At 46.3% G+C, this 17377-nt stretch overlaps 1 protein-coding gene across 7 annotated transcripts in view; it reads left to right on the forward strand.

The window, feature by feature from the left end:
- WDFY4 (WDFY family member 4) overlaps nt 1–17377 on the forward strand; it is a 290261-nt gene that overhangs the window by 82709 nt on the left and 190175 nt on the right. For all 7 annotated transcript variants that reach the window (XM_077746401.1, XM_077746405.1, XM_077746404.1 and 4 more), the window contains 6 exons: nt 6975–7189; nt 8008–8102; nt 9027–9264; nt 9671–9747; nt 10775–10996; nt 11224–11402. In XM_077746401.1, coding sequence (XP_077602527.1) covers nt 6975–7189; nt 8008–8102; nt 9027–9264; nt 9671–9747; nt 10775–10996; nt 11224–11402 — 1026 coding nt within the window. The remainder of the gene's footprint in view (nt 1–6974; nt 7190–8007; nt 8103–9026; nt 9265–9670; nt 9748–10774; nt 10997–11223; nt 11403–17377) is intronic.

The following is a 17377-nucleotide window of genomic DNA, read 5'->3' on the forward strand; positions in this document are numbered from 1 at the left end:
GCTCTCTCTTCATTGTCTTTCAACACTTAGTTGGCACATCATCTTTTCTGACCACTCTTAGCCCTCTGGGTTAGATGCATCTCCTATGTTCTAGAACAGCCTGAGCCCTTGTGCTTGCACTTACTGGGCAGCTATTGCATTTGAGGCAGAGACAGGTGCTAGGGTGACAGTGGTGAAGAGTCATTATCTCAGGCAGCAGTTCACAGTGTGGTGGAGACAGGGAGTGGTAGAAATCTATCTATCTATCTATCTATCTATCTATCTATCTATCTATCTATCATCTATCTATCTATCTATCTATCTATCTATCTATCTATCTATCTACTGAGAGAGCTGTCAGAGTGTAGCATTTATTTATTTATTACTTAAAAATATTTTGCTTTTAAAAAATTTTTTAGAGATATTAGAAGTATTTCTTTATTTTATCTTTGTTACATAGGTTACCATGGAAATGGAAGGGGTTATAACAGAGAAAAACAGAGAAGATATGGTACTATTGGGAATTATAATGACTACTTAAAATATTTTAAATTTATTTTTGAGAGAGAGAGAGAGAGAGAAGAGTGAGTGGGGGAGGGTCAGAGAGAGTGGGAGACACAGAATCCGAAGTAGGCTCCAGGCTCTGAGCTGCCAGCACAGAGCCTGAAAAGGGCTTGAACCCACAAAACTGTGAGATCATGACTTGAGCTGAAGCTGGACGCTTAACTGACTGAGGCACCCAGGTGCCCCAGAGTGTAGTATTTATGATTGAAGTATGGACAATATTATTTGGGAAAATCAGAAAAGATTTCTTAGATGAGAGAATGTGTGAATTGTCTCTTGAATAATAAGTAGGAGCTCAGCATAGGGAGGAGGTTGGAAAGGGCATTCCCAGCTTCGGGCATTGGTCAAAAATGGCGTGCCCATTTGGCAAAGGGAGCGACTATACGACTATACTAGGGCAGGAGATGAGGTACGCCAAACGGGAAGATGAAGTAAAGTTGGAAAGAGATAAAAACCTTATAAATAGAAGATCCTGGGCTTCTGTTACCAGGCAGCATTGGCCATCACATGCATGAACTTGTGAAAGAAGCAGAAGGTTTGGAGCAGGCACCCGTATGCATTTACGTCTTAGTTGCAAATCTGTTCAAGTGTATCAATGAAAGTGCCTTCAGACATGGGTTTTACTGATTCGGTGGGAGTGGACCTCTTACACATAAACCAAGATCACAAACTCCCACACCTATAAGGCCACATGGACACTACAAATGAGTCTATCAGGCTGATGGGGACTGTGGCAAAAGGGCAAGTTTATACCCCTATATAGAAAGAACTAATTGTAAGTAAGCAAAGATAACGTTCAACTTGTCAAATGAAACCCATCTGTGGGCCCTACTTACCTGTGATATCTCTGAAGAGCTGAGGTCACTTAAATAAGATCATGTCTTTTTCAAAATCATCAAAGAACGTTTCCACCAAATTGGAATAAGTGACCAATCCCAGTTTGAGTAGTTCAATAGAACTCCCTTTTCTTTCAAGTGTGCGGGGGAAGCACAGTGTCCTGATGGTTTTTGCATCTACCTCAGGACACACCACGGACCGATGGGCCCAAAGTCATGGAGGAGCCCCGCCCACCATGACTTAACCCTCACTGGGCTCTGGGACCTTATTAATCTGGACCAGGAGAGAAAGAGGGGGAGAGAGATAAAGAACAAGGATAGACTTGAAGGCTTGACTGTTACGTGGATAAAGTAAAAAACTCCTACTGCCCCGCAAATCGCTCTGTGATAATTTGCCTTGCGGGCCCAGCCTGTCGGCCAGTCTGGTGACCCTGCACACTCACCGTGGAGTCCTAATTGAACCACCATCCCCTAGCCTACATTGGAAATAATATGCGTTAGGAAAATCAATCCATTTGGTGGGGGAGAAACCAGACTTGTTTCCTGCTACTGCTCATATTTTCACTAAAACCCCATTTTTACTGGAACCAACATTGAAAAAAACCAGCACATTTTATTCAAAACAAGGCAATATTGGTATTGACAGAGCTGCAGTGATAATGAGGACGATCAATTTTCCCTCTTCCATTATGGGGTATTGAGCAATTTTGGAGTAAACTTGTGGCACCATTAGACAAGATTAGCACTTCTCCCTTTTGAAAACTTCCATGTTTTCCTTCCTTCCTTTCTTTCTTCTTTCTTTCTTCCTTTCTTTCTCTCTCTCTCTCTTTCTTTCTTTCTTTCTTTCTTTCTTTCTTTCTTTCTTTCTTTCTTTCTCTCTCTTTCTCTCTCTTTCTCTCTCTCTCCCTTCCTTCCTTCCTTCCTTCCTTTCTTTCTCTCTCTCTCTCTTTTGTTTTTTTGCATATTTGGAATTTAAGTAGCTTTTCTCTGGTGGATAAAGAAGAAAAAAAGCAAACAACAACAAAAGAAAGCCAAAACTCCCTGAAGTGAATTAGTGAAGTGCTGGTAATAAAACTGGAAATGTAGACATTTCTTTTTAATTCTTACTAATAATACATTGTGAGGTTATTTTTACATCTTGCTTCATACAGACTGTCTCCCCAACTTTCACCCCAAATTAAAAGACTGCAGGTACCAAACAACCCAGGTTCTGGGAGAAGGAAACTTCAAGGCAAGGGGGTGCAGGCTCCCTTTTTGTTCCAAGAGGAATGAAGAAGAGGAAAGGCAGAGATGCCGGTCCTATGAGATGCAGGGAGAGACACTGAAAATTGCAGAAGAAAAGTCTGGGGAAGGGACTTAAGGAGGTTGGGCAGATTTCCACGTGGAGGAGCACCGCAAAGTGAAGGTGATGGAATCATTTAGCACAAATGAGTTTTGCATTTCTACCTTCTGTCTCTGGCCCCCTTTGGGCTACACATTGCCTCTCCCAGTTGATGCTGGCTGTGTCAATACTGCAGAGACAGAGAAGGGGCTGTCTCCGTCTCTGCAGGCTGCTATAACAAAATACCACAGACTGGGAGGCTTATAAACAACAGGCATATATCTTTCTCTCGTAGTTCTAGAGCTGGAGGTCCAAAAGCATGGTGGTGGCAGATTCAGTGTCTGGTGGGGGCCCCCTTTCTCACTGATGGCTCTCTTCTTACTGAGCTTTATACAGCACAAAAGAAGAGAAGCCTCTCTGGGATCCCTTTCATAAAAGCACTAATCCCGTTCATGGGGGCTCCGCCCTCATGACCTAATCACTTCCCAAAGGCCCCACCTCCGAATACATGGCATCGGAAATTAGGGCTCAACGTGTGGATTCTGGGGACACAGACATCCAGCCCATTGCAGACACCTTCTTCTCCCAATGATGAGATCTTCCTTTGGCATCAGTAATGTTGGCAACATGGGGACACTGCATTTCAGGATGACAAAATCTTGCCTGGGAGCAAGCCCCCTGAAAAAGCATTCTAATGTGGTTTAAATTTTAAACTAAAATTAAGATAGTCTAAACTTTTAAGTTGGAAGTATGACTGAAGATAGGGTAAAGACGGAAATACTACTAAGTGCCATGAGTTTGTGGCAGGAGCTCTAGCGATGTGCTCCTGGAAGGAGGAGGGGAGGGTAGAGGGAGAGCTGTGTGATCCCTTCATTTTTTATTATGTTTTAAAAAAAATTTAAATGTTTATTTATTTTTAATTTTTTTAATGTTTTATTTATTTCTGAGAGAGAGAAAGAGAGAGAGAGAGAGAGAGAGAGCGTTAGCAGGGGAGGGTCAGAGAGAAAGGGAGACACAGAATCTGAAGCAGGCTCCAGGCTATGAGCTAGTTGTCAGCATAGAGCCCAACGCGGGGCTCGAACCCATGAACCGTGAGATCATGACCTGAGCCCAAGTCCAATGCTTAACTGACTGAGCCATCCAGGTGCCCCAAAGTTTATTTATTTTTGAGAAACAGAGACAGAGTATAAGCAGGGGAAGGGCAGAGAGAGAGGGAGACACAGAATCCAAAACAGGCTCCAGGCTCTGAGCTGTTAGCACAGAACCTGATGCAGGGCTTGAGCCCATGAACTGTGAGATCGTGACCGGGCTGAAGTCCAACGTTTAACTGACTTAACCACCCAGGCACCCCTCTTCATTTTTTTTTTTAATCTAAGAACTGGTGATAAATAGTGTAAATATGTGTCCAAAATACATTTTATTTTTATTTTTTTATTTTTAAAAAAATTTTTAATGTTTTATTTATTTTCAGGAGAGAGAGAGAGAGAGAGAGAGACAGCGTGAGCAGGGGAGGGTCAGAGAGAGAGAGAGAGAGACACAGACTCTGAAACAGGCTTCAGGCTCTGAGCTGGCAGTCAGCACAGAGCCCGATGCGGGGCTGGAGCCCACAAACTGTGAGATCATGACCTAAGCGAAAGTCAGACACTTAACCGACTAAGCCACTCAGGCGCCCCCGAAATACATTTTAATCCTTAAACATATATGTTACTAAACAGTGTCTGTGGTCTGTGGTCTGTGGAACAATGCATCTTATTAATTTCTGTCCCTTAGTGATACAAGCATGCCCTTGATCGCTGTGGGCAGAGTGTTCCCAAATCCCTGCATATGTGAAGAGGAGATGGGAAGTGAGGCGATCCTGATCATGGGGTCTGGAATCAAAGCCGGGCTGTGCTGTACTATGTGGCCTGGACAGTGCACTTCTCTGGGCTCAGTTTCCTCATCTGTAAAATGGGGAGAGTAATAGTACCTCCTTCATAGGGGTCCTCATGGGGGTTGTATAATCTATCCATGTCAAAATGCCGAGACTAGGGCCTGGCACATCCTGGACACCCAGGAAATATTCTCATCCCAGGGTAAAATTTGACCCCCACTGTGGATGCCAGGCTTGGATTCCCTTCCAAATCCAAGACTTCGTGAAATGCATGAGGGGCTGAAGGGAACCCCGCCCAACCAGACACTGTAAATCCTCTGCTATAGCTCCTTTCTTACTCTGCTGAGACTATCCCCCTCACCTGTCCTGCCTGTAGCCTGTGACTGCCTTGATAGGAGAGACGGTGTCTTGTTCATCTTGAAATGCCTAGAACTTTACCCAGAGCCTGACATTGAAGAGGCCGTCAATACTTGTTTGAGGCAGAGGGGGAAGAAGGCAAGCAGGGAAGGACTCCAAGAAAGCTTTCTTGTGTGTGTGTGTGTGTGTGTGTGTGTGTGTGTGTGTGTGTATCAGAAGGTCTGTGACTTGATGGGAGGAAAGCCAGTCATCATTAGAAGGAGATTATTATTCAAATTAGTGCCTTTTGTGGTTACTCCTGGCTTTGTACTGGTGGCCTAACCTAGACATGATCTATGTTGTCAGAGGTCTCTTTTCTTGAAACCAAAAGCTAGGCCAAAGGTGTGCAATCTGTAAAGCATCCTGGGGCCTCAAGTCGGGTTCCTCAGAAGTGGAGCCCAAGGCAGTGTATACGTACATCAGATCCATCAAGGGAGGGATTCAGGGAAAGGGGAGTGAAGGAAGTAGGATGATGCTTAGGAAGAAACTGAGTGAGGACTTGCTGTCAGTTGAAGTCCAGCATCAGCCTGAGCCCACAGGGCAGGCTCTGAGGCACGAACTGCACCGCCGAGGTTGAAGGGTGTGGCCTCATTGGCTCTGGTCTCGTGTGTGTGTGTGCACGCATGTGCATATGGTTTATAGATGTGTGTATGTTTGCATGCATGCGTGTGTGAGCATGTGCGTGTATGCATGTCCACAAATATGTATAGCCATGTGGGCATGTATATACATGCGCGTGCATGCGCACACCCACGTATGCATGCTCGTATCTACATAGGTGCTTGTGCAAGCATGTGTGCATACACATTTGAGTATATATGCATGAGAAAACATGCATGGGGGGGTACGTAGCCCCTGGACAGGGCAGCTCCCAGTTAGGGAAGGGCAGTCCTCTAGAGAAGGGGTAGCTGTGATGGGTACACTCACCTGGAAAAGGAGGTCTGGGGGAGGCTCCCACAGCATCCAGTGCAGGAAAATTCCATTACGTTCTAACTGGTATCCCTCTTACTTTAGACAACATGCTATACAACAGTAAAAGAGAGTGTGGGCAGCCCTGAGAGTTTTTGTAGAGGAATTCCCCACTCCACCCCCACCCCCTCCAGACTCTGCATACCCACAGAGGGCTGGGAATTCCAGGGGCTTATATTTGTACGAAGGAAGGAAGATTGCAGAAACAATGTATTTGGCTCAGATATTTGCTGAGCTGACTCTATGCGCTCTCTTCTGCGGACCTCAGGGACATGAAGATACTGAAGGGACTGGAAAAGTAGTAAGGGTAAGATGAGAGCACAGCTGTCCGTGTCTGAGAGATGGATAAAGGAGAGTTGGAAGGCATGTGGGGATGACAGTCAGGGCCTGAGGACAGGCGTCGGAGAGCGCTTCACACAGGAGCAGCGACTAGAGCTGGCATGGGCGCCGAGCGCTGCCTGGTCCGGCCACAGTCAGTCCGCAGGGGCACTGCCTGTGGGCCTGCCTCCCTGGGGCACTACATCCTCTGTGCCAGGGGATGAGAACTCAAATGCAAGACTGCTCCATGAGTTAGGCCCGTGGGGGCATTGGGCCCACCAGAGGCCCAGCCACTGCCCAGGACTGCAAACCCGTCTGACCCCGGTCTTCCTACGTTTTGAGAGGAGCCATGTGCCTGGACTTTGATGTGAAATCTCCAAACCTTTAAATGTTAGCAATTAATTCAGAAACTGCTTAAACATCATTAGGGGCAGATGCGGCCTCTCGCTGGCCGGCTTGCAGTCTCTGCTTTAAGCCTCTACCTCGTTGGCAGCTGACCTCAGTGGCCTCCATTCTCCCCCAGACCAGCCTCTGGACCTCCCATTGTACGAGATGAGGGCACATCTGAGAACCCCAAGAGAGGCGCAGTACAGTGAGGACAGGCTGTGTGGATGCAGGTGCCTGGCCCCACAGACGATTCGAGGCCTGGGTGAGGGCCTATTGAAATTGCCCACAAAATATCCTGACCTGCAAGGCTCATTGCTTCCTTTTGCTCTCTTAGCTTTCCCAGGAGATCCAGTGCTCTTTGGCCGGTCATATCCAGTCCCTGGTGAAATCAGAGAAGAACCGTCAGGTCATGTGTGAGGCGGGGATGCTTAGGACCCTCATGGCCACCTGCCGTAGGGCCCTGACCACCAGCACCAGCCCCTTGCACTCAGGCCTCATCAGGATTTTTGAAAAACTTGCCTCACAAGCCATCGAACCAGACGTGTTAAGGTACCGTGTGCCATGCAGTAAATACTGCTGAGCCGCTGGCAGCCGTGCTCAGGCCCAGTGGACAGCAGGAGTACATGGGACAGGGGTCCCCGTGCCCCCCCTCGCAGCACCCCTGTGCAGGGTATGGCCCTTCCCAGCACTGGACACTGCGAGTCCAGCAGGAGCCCTGGGTCCATGCAGGCAGTGGGGAGCCCTCAGAGCAGACATAGCCCCTCCCATGGAGCCATGGTCCTTGGGAGAGGGGACAGCAGTCAGAGGGTCCTGCAGACACACAATAGCATCGTGAGGACTGCTCAGTGGATAACGCCAAAGCCACGGGAACTGAGAGGGGTAGGGGCGGGGGCTGTAAGGACTTCACTGCTCAAGGGGCGAGGCTGTAGGAGCCAGGCTGGTGTGACGAGCAGTGGCCGAGACTCCTGACAAGGAGAGGGACAGAAGGAGTGCTTCCTTGTATCCCATGGGAGCCTTCCTGCTGGCACCCCCTCCATGAAGCCCCCTGTTTCCTGGAAAGATGCACAGAGCAGACATAAAACAAAGCAGGACAAATTCCTTCTCCCTTCCAAATCTGATTTGAAGCTGCTAGCTGGTCACTGGTTAAGTCAAAGGCACCTAAATGCCCCAGCTCTGTGGTCTGGGTGCCAGGTCAGTCACCCCCTGTTTCTGCACGGCTTGAGCAAAGGCTCTCTCGACAGAGAGAGGCAAGTGTGGAGGAGGGCATCAGGGAGCCCTGCGATTTGGGAAAGTGCTAGATGAAGCTGAAGAACACTTCTCATCATAAAAGGTCTTCATTTGTTTCTCTTATATGTCGTGATACTTAGACAGTTTCTAGGTCTTGGAGCTCCCCCACCTCCGTCGGCTGCAACAAAAATCTTCCATTCATCTTGTGTCCACGGAGGGGACTCTGGAGGCCCAGGTGAGGACAGAGGAAAGAACAGGGACAGGTTAACAGAATTAAAAAGAATATGCATTCCTTAGAAGGGAGCCTTCACAACAGGTGGGAAGCAGACGGATTTAGAAAAAGGTATTGCCTGCTGCTCAGTGGAGCTAATGAGGAAAAGCGGGACTGGTGGTCCCTGGAGAAAGGCCGATCTGGAAGGAAAAGGAGGCCCCACCCATCTGCATATGAGACTGGTGGTCATGAGCATGTACTTGACCCCATGGGGCCCAGATCATGGAAACAGTGATAGGGTTTCCTTCGTGATACAGTGCAAGCTAGAATACCAGCGCTGCATCTGGGCAGAAGTGCCAGCGATGGCTTTTTGCACAGCTCACAGCTCAGGGGACAGTCAGGAGGTCACGAGGCCGAAGCATTGGGCGGATCCCCTTGTATCAGTCCCGGTACCTGGGAGGCTGCTGGCTCCAAGGACCAGCTCAACGACTAGAAAGCTCTGGGCAGGTTGAGTGTGAGATCACATAAGGACATTAGGGCAAGGGGCCCAACTGAAGAACATGGATGGAGAGTCAGCAGGTGCTGGCGGCCAGGGGAGGGGAGCGGAGCTTTCCAAGAGACAGGCTGCTGTGAGCGGGGAGTTCAGGGAGCCAGGACAACGTGTCCATGAGCGACACCCAGCCGGGCAAGCCAATGATGGCAGCTGAAGACGGTGTGCCGGAAAGCTGGGGGGTTGTGGGGAATGACTGAATTAAGGGAAAAGAAGTTTCGAGGAGGAGCGCCGTGCTGCAGCTGTATTATTAAGTCAGTAGAGAGCCACTTCACGGGGGTTAAGAAATGCGGGGACACGCGGCGCCCTCCTTCAGGGCTGTGGCAGAAGCATGGAGGCTGTTGGCAGAGGAGCAGTGGGTATGCTTGAACGGGGACACGTCTTGCATGTCACTGTAGGTTCCTCGGCTGCGGCGGCAGGGAGTGCTGAGGGTCCTCCAGGAGCCGCCCCGGATGCCGGCCCTTGCTCAGCAGTCACACAGGCCCTCAGACCCTCAAGGACGTCCCAGGGCTCAACCACTGCCCTTCAGACCTCACTCAGCCTCATCTCTATGACCTCCCCGCGCAATCTGCAGCCTCAGAAGGCGGCCCTGGCTCCATCGTTTGTGGAATTTGACATGTCCATGGAAGGTTATGGGTACAACACGTTTCCTTATATCTGGAATGCACTTTATTAATTTCTCAGGGCCCTTGATAAATTATAATAGTCATCAGAAAACTGTATTTCTTATCAGCTCTTACTGCTCAGGACCAGAAAATATCTGGGTCATGGACACTGTGCAGCTCAGTGGCTTCTCAAGGCCAGTAGCCTCAACCATGTGGTGCTATGGCCCTCTCCTTCCCCTGGCAGGCCTGCTTTCTGGAATCTCTCCTCTTCAGGATCCAATGTGAACTCTATCTCTTAGGCCCTTGTAACAGCATCAGCCACTTTCTGTCCTCATGGTGTAAGAGGGAGTGAGGCCCCTGCAGAGGGACAGAGGGGAGATGTCATGGCCAGAAGCTGGCTTGTGGTTCAATGATCTGAGACACTTTTCTGTTTCCAGATGTTTGTTTATTCCAACCGTGTCTACAGTTATGGGAACCAGCACAGAGTACCTGGTCTCTGGAGGGATTGGGACAGGTAGGTGTTTCTCAGGGGGTTTAGCTTGCTGAGCTGACTCACCCCACCTCTAGGATAAGTGCTTAGGGAGCCTTGATTTCAGATTCCACTTGGCATTTCAGGAAAGCGTGAGTCTTCCTTGTTTCTGTATAGCTGTAGGGGACTGACTCATCCTTCTGGTTTGTCATGGCTGTTTTAGGGCAGGAGGATCCTGTTTATTATGTGTCCCAAGGGCCCATCCCACCACTCTGCATAGAGTGGGGACTCAGTGAGCACTGATGGGCTCAGTCGGTGATTTGATGGCTGAGTCTGGGTTGGATTCATTTTGTCAGTGATTGACAGAAGTCGAGACAAACACCTTACCCCACCTTCGGGCTCTTTCTAGAGAAGAATATAAGTTCTATGTCGGTGGCCATCTGATCAACCTGGGCCCTGGCAGGCTTTGTGCATTGCTGTGCTCAGCTAAAAACTGGCTGGGTAGGATCAGGCAAGCACCCGGTGCTGTCTGAGCCAAGCACCCTCAGTTAGGAGAACCTGGGTTTCTCTGGGATGATGGGCACTGAGGAGCCACTGCATTCACAGCCCTCCAGCATGGAGCACACGGAGGACAGTGGGCCTGCTGTGCACTGCAACCCTGTTACAGGGCAGGAGTGGAGACTTCCCCTTACAAGGTTCAGCTGAGCAAGCCTGGTGTCCCCTGCCTCCCATAGCACACTGCCCAGCTCTAGACCAACTGACCAGTGGGCCAATGATGACTCATATCAGGGTTATGCACCCCTTCCCTTGGCAAGGTGGCACGGAATAATAGGTGGGACAGAGCCGGGGAGAGGCTTTGGGGATCTAGACTCAAGTCCTGGTGGGAATATGTGAGTATGAAAATGAGGATGAGCTTCTGCAGCGTGGGGTCAACATAAAGTGGGCGTGAATCAGATGAGACCCAGAGCTGGACACAGTAGGGCCACACCTGGGCTGAATCAGAGCCCCACAGTGAGTCTAGACAAGATTCTAAGGCAGAGAAAGTCTAAGGACATGCTTGTTCTGACTCCAGGTGCTGCCAGATCATTCCCTCCGCTTGGGGGCCTGACCTTCTGCTGCTGGTTCCTGATCAGCAAGCACAGCACAGTCACTGAGGGCCACCCTCTGCGCTTCCTAACCCTGGTGCGTCACCTGGCCAGGACTGAGCAACCCTTCATCTGCTTCTCTGTCAGCCTGTGCCCGGACGACCTCTCCTTAGTTGTGTCTACGGAAGAAAAAGAGTTTCAGCCCCTGGGTAAGGTGTTGGGAGCTGTTTTCACCTTCACTTGGTGGGGAATGGGGCTAAGTCAGCAGCTCTTGGCGTAAGAGCCCAGGAGCCTAACCCTCCTTCGGGCTGGTCCAGGTTGGTGGTTGGTGGCTGTTGTAGGCTCTGCCATTTAGAGCTCAGCCTGGCTATCTAAGCTCATCCCTCTGTGATGGATTGCTGCGGCATGTGGGTGTCATGTTTGTGTTCTCTTGCAGATGTCATGGAACTTGAGGATGATCCCGAGCCTTCTGCTGGTCGCCAGCTTCGGGTCCGGTGTGGCCAGCTGCTGGCGTGTGCTCAGTGGCACCACCTGGCTGTGGTTGTCACCAAGGAGATGAAAAGGAATTGTACTGTTTCCACCTATCTGGATGGACAGATCATTGGCTCGGCCAAGGTGAGCTAGTTGCCCCAAGCACCACTGGCCCCACCAGGCTTTCCTGGCCGCACCACTCTGGAGTGGCCTCAGGTCAGTTCTTTGTTTCCCATTGGTGGAGGGGTCGGTCTCTAATGAAACTCATCTTTGGTGCCCAGTACACTTAGCTGAGCTCAAGCATGAGAACCCCCCTCCCCCCAAAAAACAATAAGACAACAATCCTTCAGAAAGTGGAATGAAAGTCACACAACCAGAACAGAAGGTGAGCCGTGGAAATCAGAATAGTCATAAAAGAATACAAATTCCTAGAGTGAGCAAGACTTTTCACAGTTTAAGTTGTGGATTCCCCAGGAATATCTGCGTGGGGTCTGAGGTTCAATTTTTCTAAGACGCTTTCTGGGGAATCTAATACAACTGTCAGCACAGTACACTTGGGGTCAGGCATCAGAGCCTTCAGAGATGCCAACAGCCCTTGCCAGATTTCCAGCAACGGTGATGAGGAAAGGATGGTTCCCTGCATAGAAAAAGCAATGGAATGTGAACACATAACTGGAAGAAGTGTCTCATCACTGCCATGTAGAGTCACCTGAAGTCCTGAGGCATAAGGAAGAGGAAGCTGGGTGATGAGGGACATGGTAGGTGTGCTCCAGCCTCCACAGTCAGAGCTCCTCGAAGAAGCCAGAGAGAGAGCCCAGAAGACAACAGAGGGCAAATGCAGCCAGAATTTCACTCAGGTTCCAGTGAAAGAATCTCAACCTAGGCTGCATTCTAGAATCACCTGGAAAGTATTTTTAAATTGTTCAGGCTGCTCCTAAGATCAATCATAACAGAATCTCTGTGTGTGGGGTAATTTGGTAATGCTTTCAGAGCTTCTCAGATGATTTTAACATTTAGCCACAATAGAGGACCTTAGATTAATAGGTTTCTCATTTCAATAGTTTGACATTTGGGGCTTGATAATTCTTTGTTGTAGGGGCCCATTCTATGTATAGTATGATACTTAGCAGCATCTGTGGCTTCCCTAGATGCCATCACATCTCTCTCTCCCCAGTTGCCACCAAAACTGTCTCCAGACATTTACAAATGCCCCCAAATCACCCCATGTTGAGAATCATTAAGGAAGAACAACTTAAATTTGATACAACACCTAAAGATGAATTCAGTGCTATTGTCAGGTACAATCATCTTATCAAAAAAGACAGTGGTAACCAGATTCAGCAGGAACATAACAAAAATTGGTCTTTCAAAACAAGATTAAATCTTTTCTCCAATCATTGACAATACTGGCCCTTCTTTCCTTCCTTCCTTTCTTTTTTCTTCCTCCCTCCCTCCCTCCTTCCTTCCTTCTTTCCTTCCTTCCTTCCGTTCTTCCTTTTTTCATTCATCTGTTCATTCATTTGTTCATTCCTTCCTTCCTTCCTTTCTCTCTCTCTCCCTCCTTCCCTTTCTCCCTCCTTCCCCCCTTTCCTTCTTCCCTTCCTTCCTTCCTCCCTTCTATCTTTTCTTCCTTTTTTTGTTCTTCTGTTCATTCATTCGTTTGTTCATTCCTTCCTTCCTCCTACCCTTCCTCCCTCCTTTCCTCTTTCCCTCATTAAATCTTTTTGAGCACCTGTTCTGTGTTGGGAACTGTTTTAGTTGCTAGGAATTGTCAGCAACCACCAATCATTACCTTCGGGAAAGTGCATATAGTACAAAAAGAAGTTAGATTTATTAAGCTTGATGTAGCAAGACACTCTACTCCATGGGGTAACAAGGACTTGGAATGAGCACAGATAGGATTTGGGCTTATTTAAGGTGATTTGGGGGAGGGTTCCAAGAAGTGGAGGTTGGTCTGTTCTCAATTGGGTGCCATCAGAAAGAGAGGGAATTTGATGTCCGTGCATATTCAGAACTTGTATCCAGGAGGTAGGAATAATGGAGCAAGTTAGAGTTGTTCTTGGAGAGAGAGCCATAGTCACTCACATTAGCCAGGATGGGAGGGTGGTTACTTTTGTGGTTGCAGAGTGTCTTTGTTATTATCTGTTCTGGCATGATTATAGAGGAGGCTCCCCCAGCCTTCTTTTGCAAAACATGTTGGTATTCTGTCTTGTGTTACAGAATAGATTGGTATTCTGTGAAATAGTTCATGTATTTTGAGGCTAAGAGGCAAGTCCTATTGATGTTCGGACTACCCACACCTAACACGGGGGCAGGCACATGGTAACCATGCAATAAATACTTGATGAATTGCATTGAATTTAAGGCCGCAAGGAGGATCACGGACTGGACGATAGTGATGTTGAGTGAACTGGTTCATGGATGAACATTTTGCCTCACGGGACCACCTAAACCAGAGCCAGTCAAGAAGGAGGTTGGCAGTAGTGTGATGTCACAGGGATAGGCCAAAATACGTGGGGAATGACCAAGGTTTGAGTCAGATAGAGTTGACTTTCCAAGATGATCTCAACAAGTTGGTTCAGGATCAGCAAATGAAATTCAACTTGGGTAAACATGAAGGCCTGTGTTTAGATGCAGACATCTGCTGGGAATAAGATGAGAGACCTTAGGTTAGGGATGACCCAGCTTAAGGACAGTTCTCTAATGTTAGAGCCTTTATTTTAATTTCCAAGGTAAGCTAAGTTAAATTTAGAAATGTGGGGAGTATTTCAATAGCCTGAATTGAACAAAACGAGCAATTTAAGACATCTTATGTTTGTAAATCAATCGGAATGGTGCTGTGAGTAAATGCACTAGGAATTTGGGAGAAAAGGCAAGCTGGATTGCAGGGGTGGGGCAGAGCTTGAGGGGGGAGAGAGAGAAGTCCCTACCTGAGAGAGGGGAAAGGAGACAGAGAGCAGCACAGTGGACTTTACTCTAGGCAGGGCTGGTGACTGAAAACCTGGTTTGTTTTTGTTTGAAAGACTCATTTAATTGGGTAGGGAATAAAATAATACTTCTGAAATTATGTGACCTCTCATTTGAAAAATATATATATTTATATACATAAGTATGGATATGGTGACTTTATAGTCATTATAAAAAATAATATAAACACATTTTGAAATAACTTAAAAATAGAGCAAAGAAGAAAAAAATGCCTGCATTCTTTCTATCTTAAACATAGTTTGTAATTTCTTTCAGTTTTTTCCCTTTAAAAAAGTAGTTGCAACTTTATTGTATAGCAAATGTTTTATATTACTTAGTTAATTTTAACTATTAGTTAAAAAGTCTATACTGACCTAAGCTTTGAAATTATCATTTTAGGGGTGCCTGGGTGGCTAGGTCAGTTAAGGGCCAACTTTGGCTCAGGTCATGATCTCATGGCTTGTGAGTTTGAGTCCCACGTCGTGCTGACAGCTCAGAGCCTGGATTCTGCTTGGGATCTTTGTCTCCCTCTTTCTCTGCCCCTCCCCAACTCATGCTCTGTCTCTCTCTCAAATATAAATAAATATTAAAAAACAAAAAAATTAAAAAGAGAAATTATCATTTTAAAATTTGTGATACTCTGTTAACTATTTTTCTTTTCTCTTATTGAAATTTTTATTGATATAATTATAAACTAAAATGTTGTTGTAAGAAACAATAACAAGGAACCCTGTGTACCTTTTACCTAGTTTTCCCCTACAGGATTTTGTGTGAATTCAAGTCTGTATTTCTCTGGGATCAATGCCTAAGAGTTCAACTGCTGGGCCATAGAGTATTGTGTGTTTACTTTTTATAAGAAACAGCCAAATCGTTTTCCCAGAGTGACTGTACCGTTTCACATCTCCCCCCAGTGATAGATGAATAATCCAGTTTCTCTGTATTTGCAATGGTCACCGGTTTTCACATTAGCCACTCTGATAGGTGTGTAGTGATACTGTGGTTTTAATTTGCACTTTTTTACTGGCTACTGAGATTAAAACCCTTCTCAAGCACTTATTTGCCATCTGTATAACCTCTTAAGTGATGTCTTTGCACGTCCTGTATCCATTTTCTAATTGGATTGTTTTTTTCCTCTGGAGTTTTAGGGATTTTCTATATATTCTAGATATTAGTCCTTTGATGTGTGATTTGCAAAGAATTTCTCCTAGTCTGTAACTTGTCTTCCATCTTCTTTTGCATAGGAGTTTGCAGAACTAAAGTTTTTAGTTTGATGAAGCATTCATCAAATCTTCATCAGATTTTCCTCTTATAACTCAGGCTTTTGGTGTCAACTCTAGGAACTTTTGCCTAGACCTAGATCCTGAAGATTTTCTTCTGTTTTGTTTTTTTTTTTTGTAGAAGTTTTTTAGATTTACATTTAAGTTTCTGATCTATCGTGAGTTGGCTTTTGTAGGAGGTGTGACGTTTAGGTTGAAGTTCATTTCTTTGTGGATGTCCAGTTGTTCCAGCAACATTGGTCAAAGAGGCTAGCCTTCTTCCAGTGAATTGCTTCTGAGACCTCATCAAGAATCAGTGGGGTGGGGTGCTTGAGTGGCTCAGTCGGTTGAGCATCCAACTTCGGCTCCGGTCATGATCTCATGGTTCATGAGTTTGAGCCCCACATCAGTCTCTGTGCTGAATTCTTGCTCAGAGCCTGGAGCCTGTTTTGGATTCTGTGTCTCCTTCTCTCTCTGCTCCTCCCCTGCTCATGCTCTGTCTCACTCTGTCTCTCAAAAATAAATAAATGTGAAAAAAAAATCAGTGGGGCACATTTGTAAGGGTTTATTTCCAGATTCTATATTCTGTTCTACTGATCTATGTGACTCTACCAAAAGAGCCTATACCAATAGCTCTACCAACACCACACTATCTTAATTCTTATAGCTATGTAATAAGGTAAGCTGTGTAATAATATTGGTAGAGCTGTGCCTCCCACTTAATTCTTCTCTTTCAAAAAATGATACAAACATTCTTCTGTTTTGAAAAAAAAGAACTAAGCTATTTGTTTAAGCTTGTCTTCAAATATAAATTTTAGAATTAACTTGTCTGTGTCTACAAAAGACCTTCTGACATTTTGACAGGAACTGCTTTAAATCTATAGATCATTATGAGGAGAAATGATATTTTTGCTATGTTGAGTTTTGCCATTGAGAAACATGGTATGTCTCTCCATTTATATAGGTCTCCTTTGATTTCTTTCATCATCCTTTCTGAATTTTTACAATATGGAATTCATACATGTTTTATTAGATATTTTATTTTCTTTTGAGCAATTGTAAATGATAGTATTTAAAATTTTTTTTAATGTTTAATTTTGAGAGAGACAGAGACAGAGCATGAGTAGGGGAGGGGCAGGGAGAGAGGGAGACACAGAATCCCAAGCAGGCTCCAGGCTCTGAGCTGTTAACACAGAGCCTGATGCAGTGCTTGAACTCACGAACCGCAAGATCATGCCCTGAGCTGAAGTCAAGACGCTTAACCGACTGAACCACCCAGGTGCCCCTAAATGATAGTGTTTTTAATTTTATTGTTTTATTATTATTTTTTTTAATGTTTTATTTATTTCTAGGAGAGAGAGAGAGAGAGAGACAGTGTGAGCAGGGAAGGGTCAGAGAGAGAGGGAGTCACAGACTGAAACAGGCTCCAGGCTCTGAGCTGGCAGTCAGCACAGAGCCCGACGTGGGGCTCGAACCCACGAACCGTGAGATCATGACCGAAGCGAAAGTCGGACACTCAACCGACTAAGCCACCCAGGCACCCCTTTAATCTTAGTTTCTGGATGTTTGTTGTTGACCTGTAGAATGTGATTGACTTTTGTGTGTTGATCATCTGTCCTGTGACCTCGCTGAACTTGCTTATTAGTTCTAGGCATTTTTGTTTTGTAGATTCCTTGGAATTTCCCACATGGACATGTCATCTGCAAACAGAGATAATTTTATTTCTTCCTTTCCAATTGGATATGCCTGTAATTATTTTAGTACATAAAACTTAATGGATGTGCCAATACTGGACATTTAGTGGAATGGCTGGAACAAAAAAGATAAACATTTTAGTGGCTCTTAATATTCCTTATTAAATTTGTCTCCAAAGGCATAGTGTCAGTTTTTCACTCC

The sequence above is a fragment of the Crocuta crocuta genome, unplaced genomic scaffold, assembly GCF_008692635.1.
Source record: "Crocuta crocuta isolate KB4526 unplaced genomic scaffold, BGI_CrCroc_1.0 scaffold28, whole genome shotgun sequence".
Taxonomy (NCBI): Eukaryota; Metazoa; Chordata; class Mammalia; order Carnivora; family Hyaenidae; genus Crocuta; species Crocuta crocuta.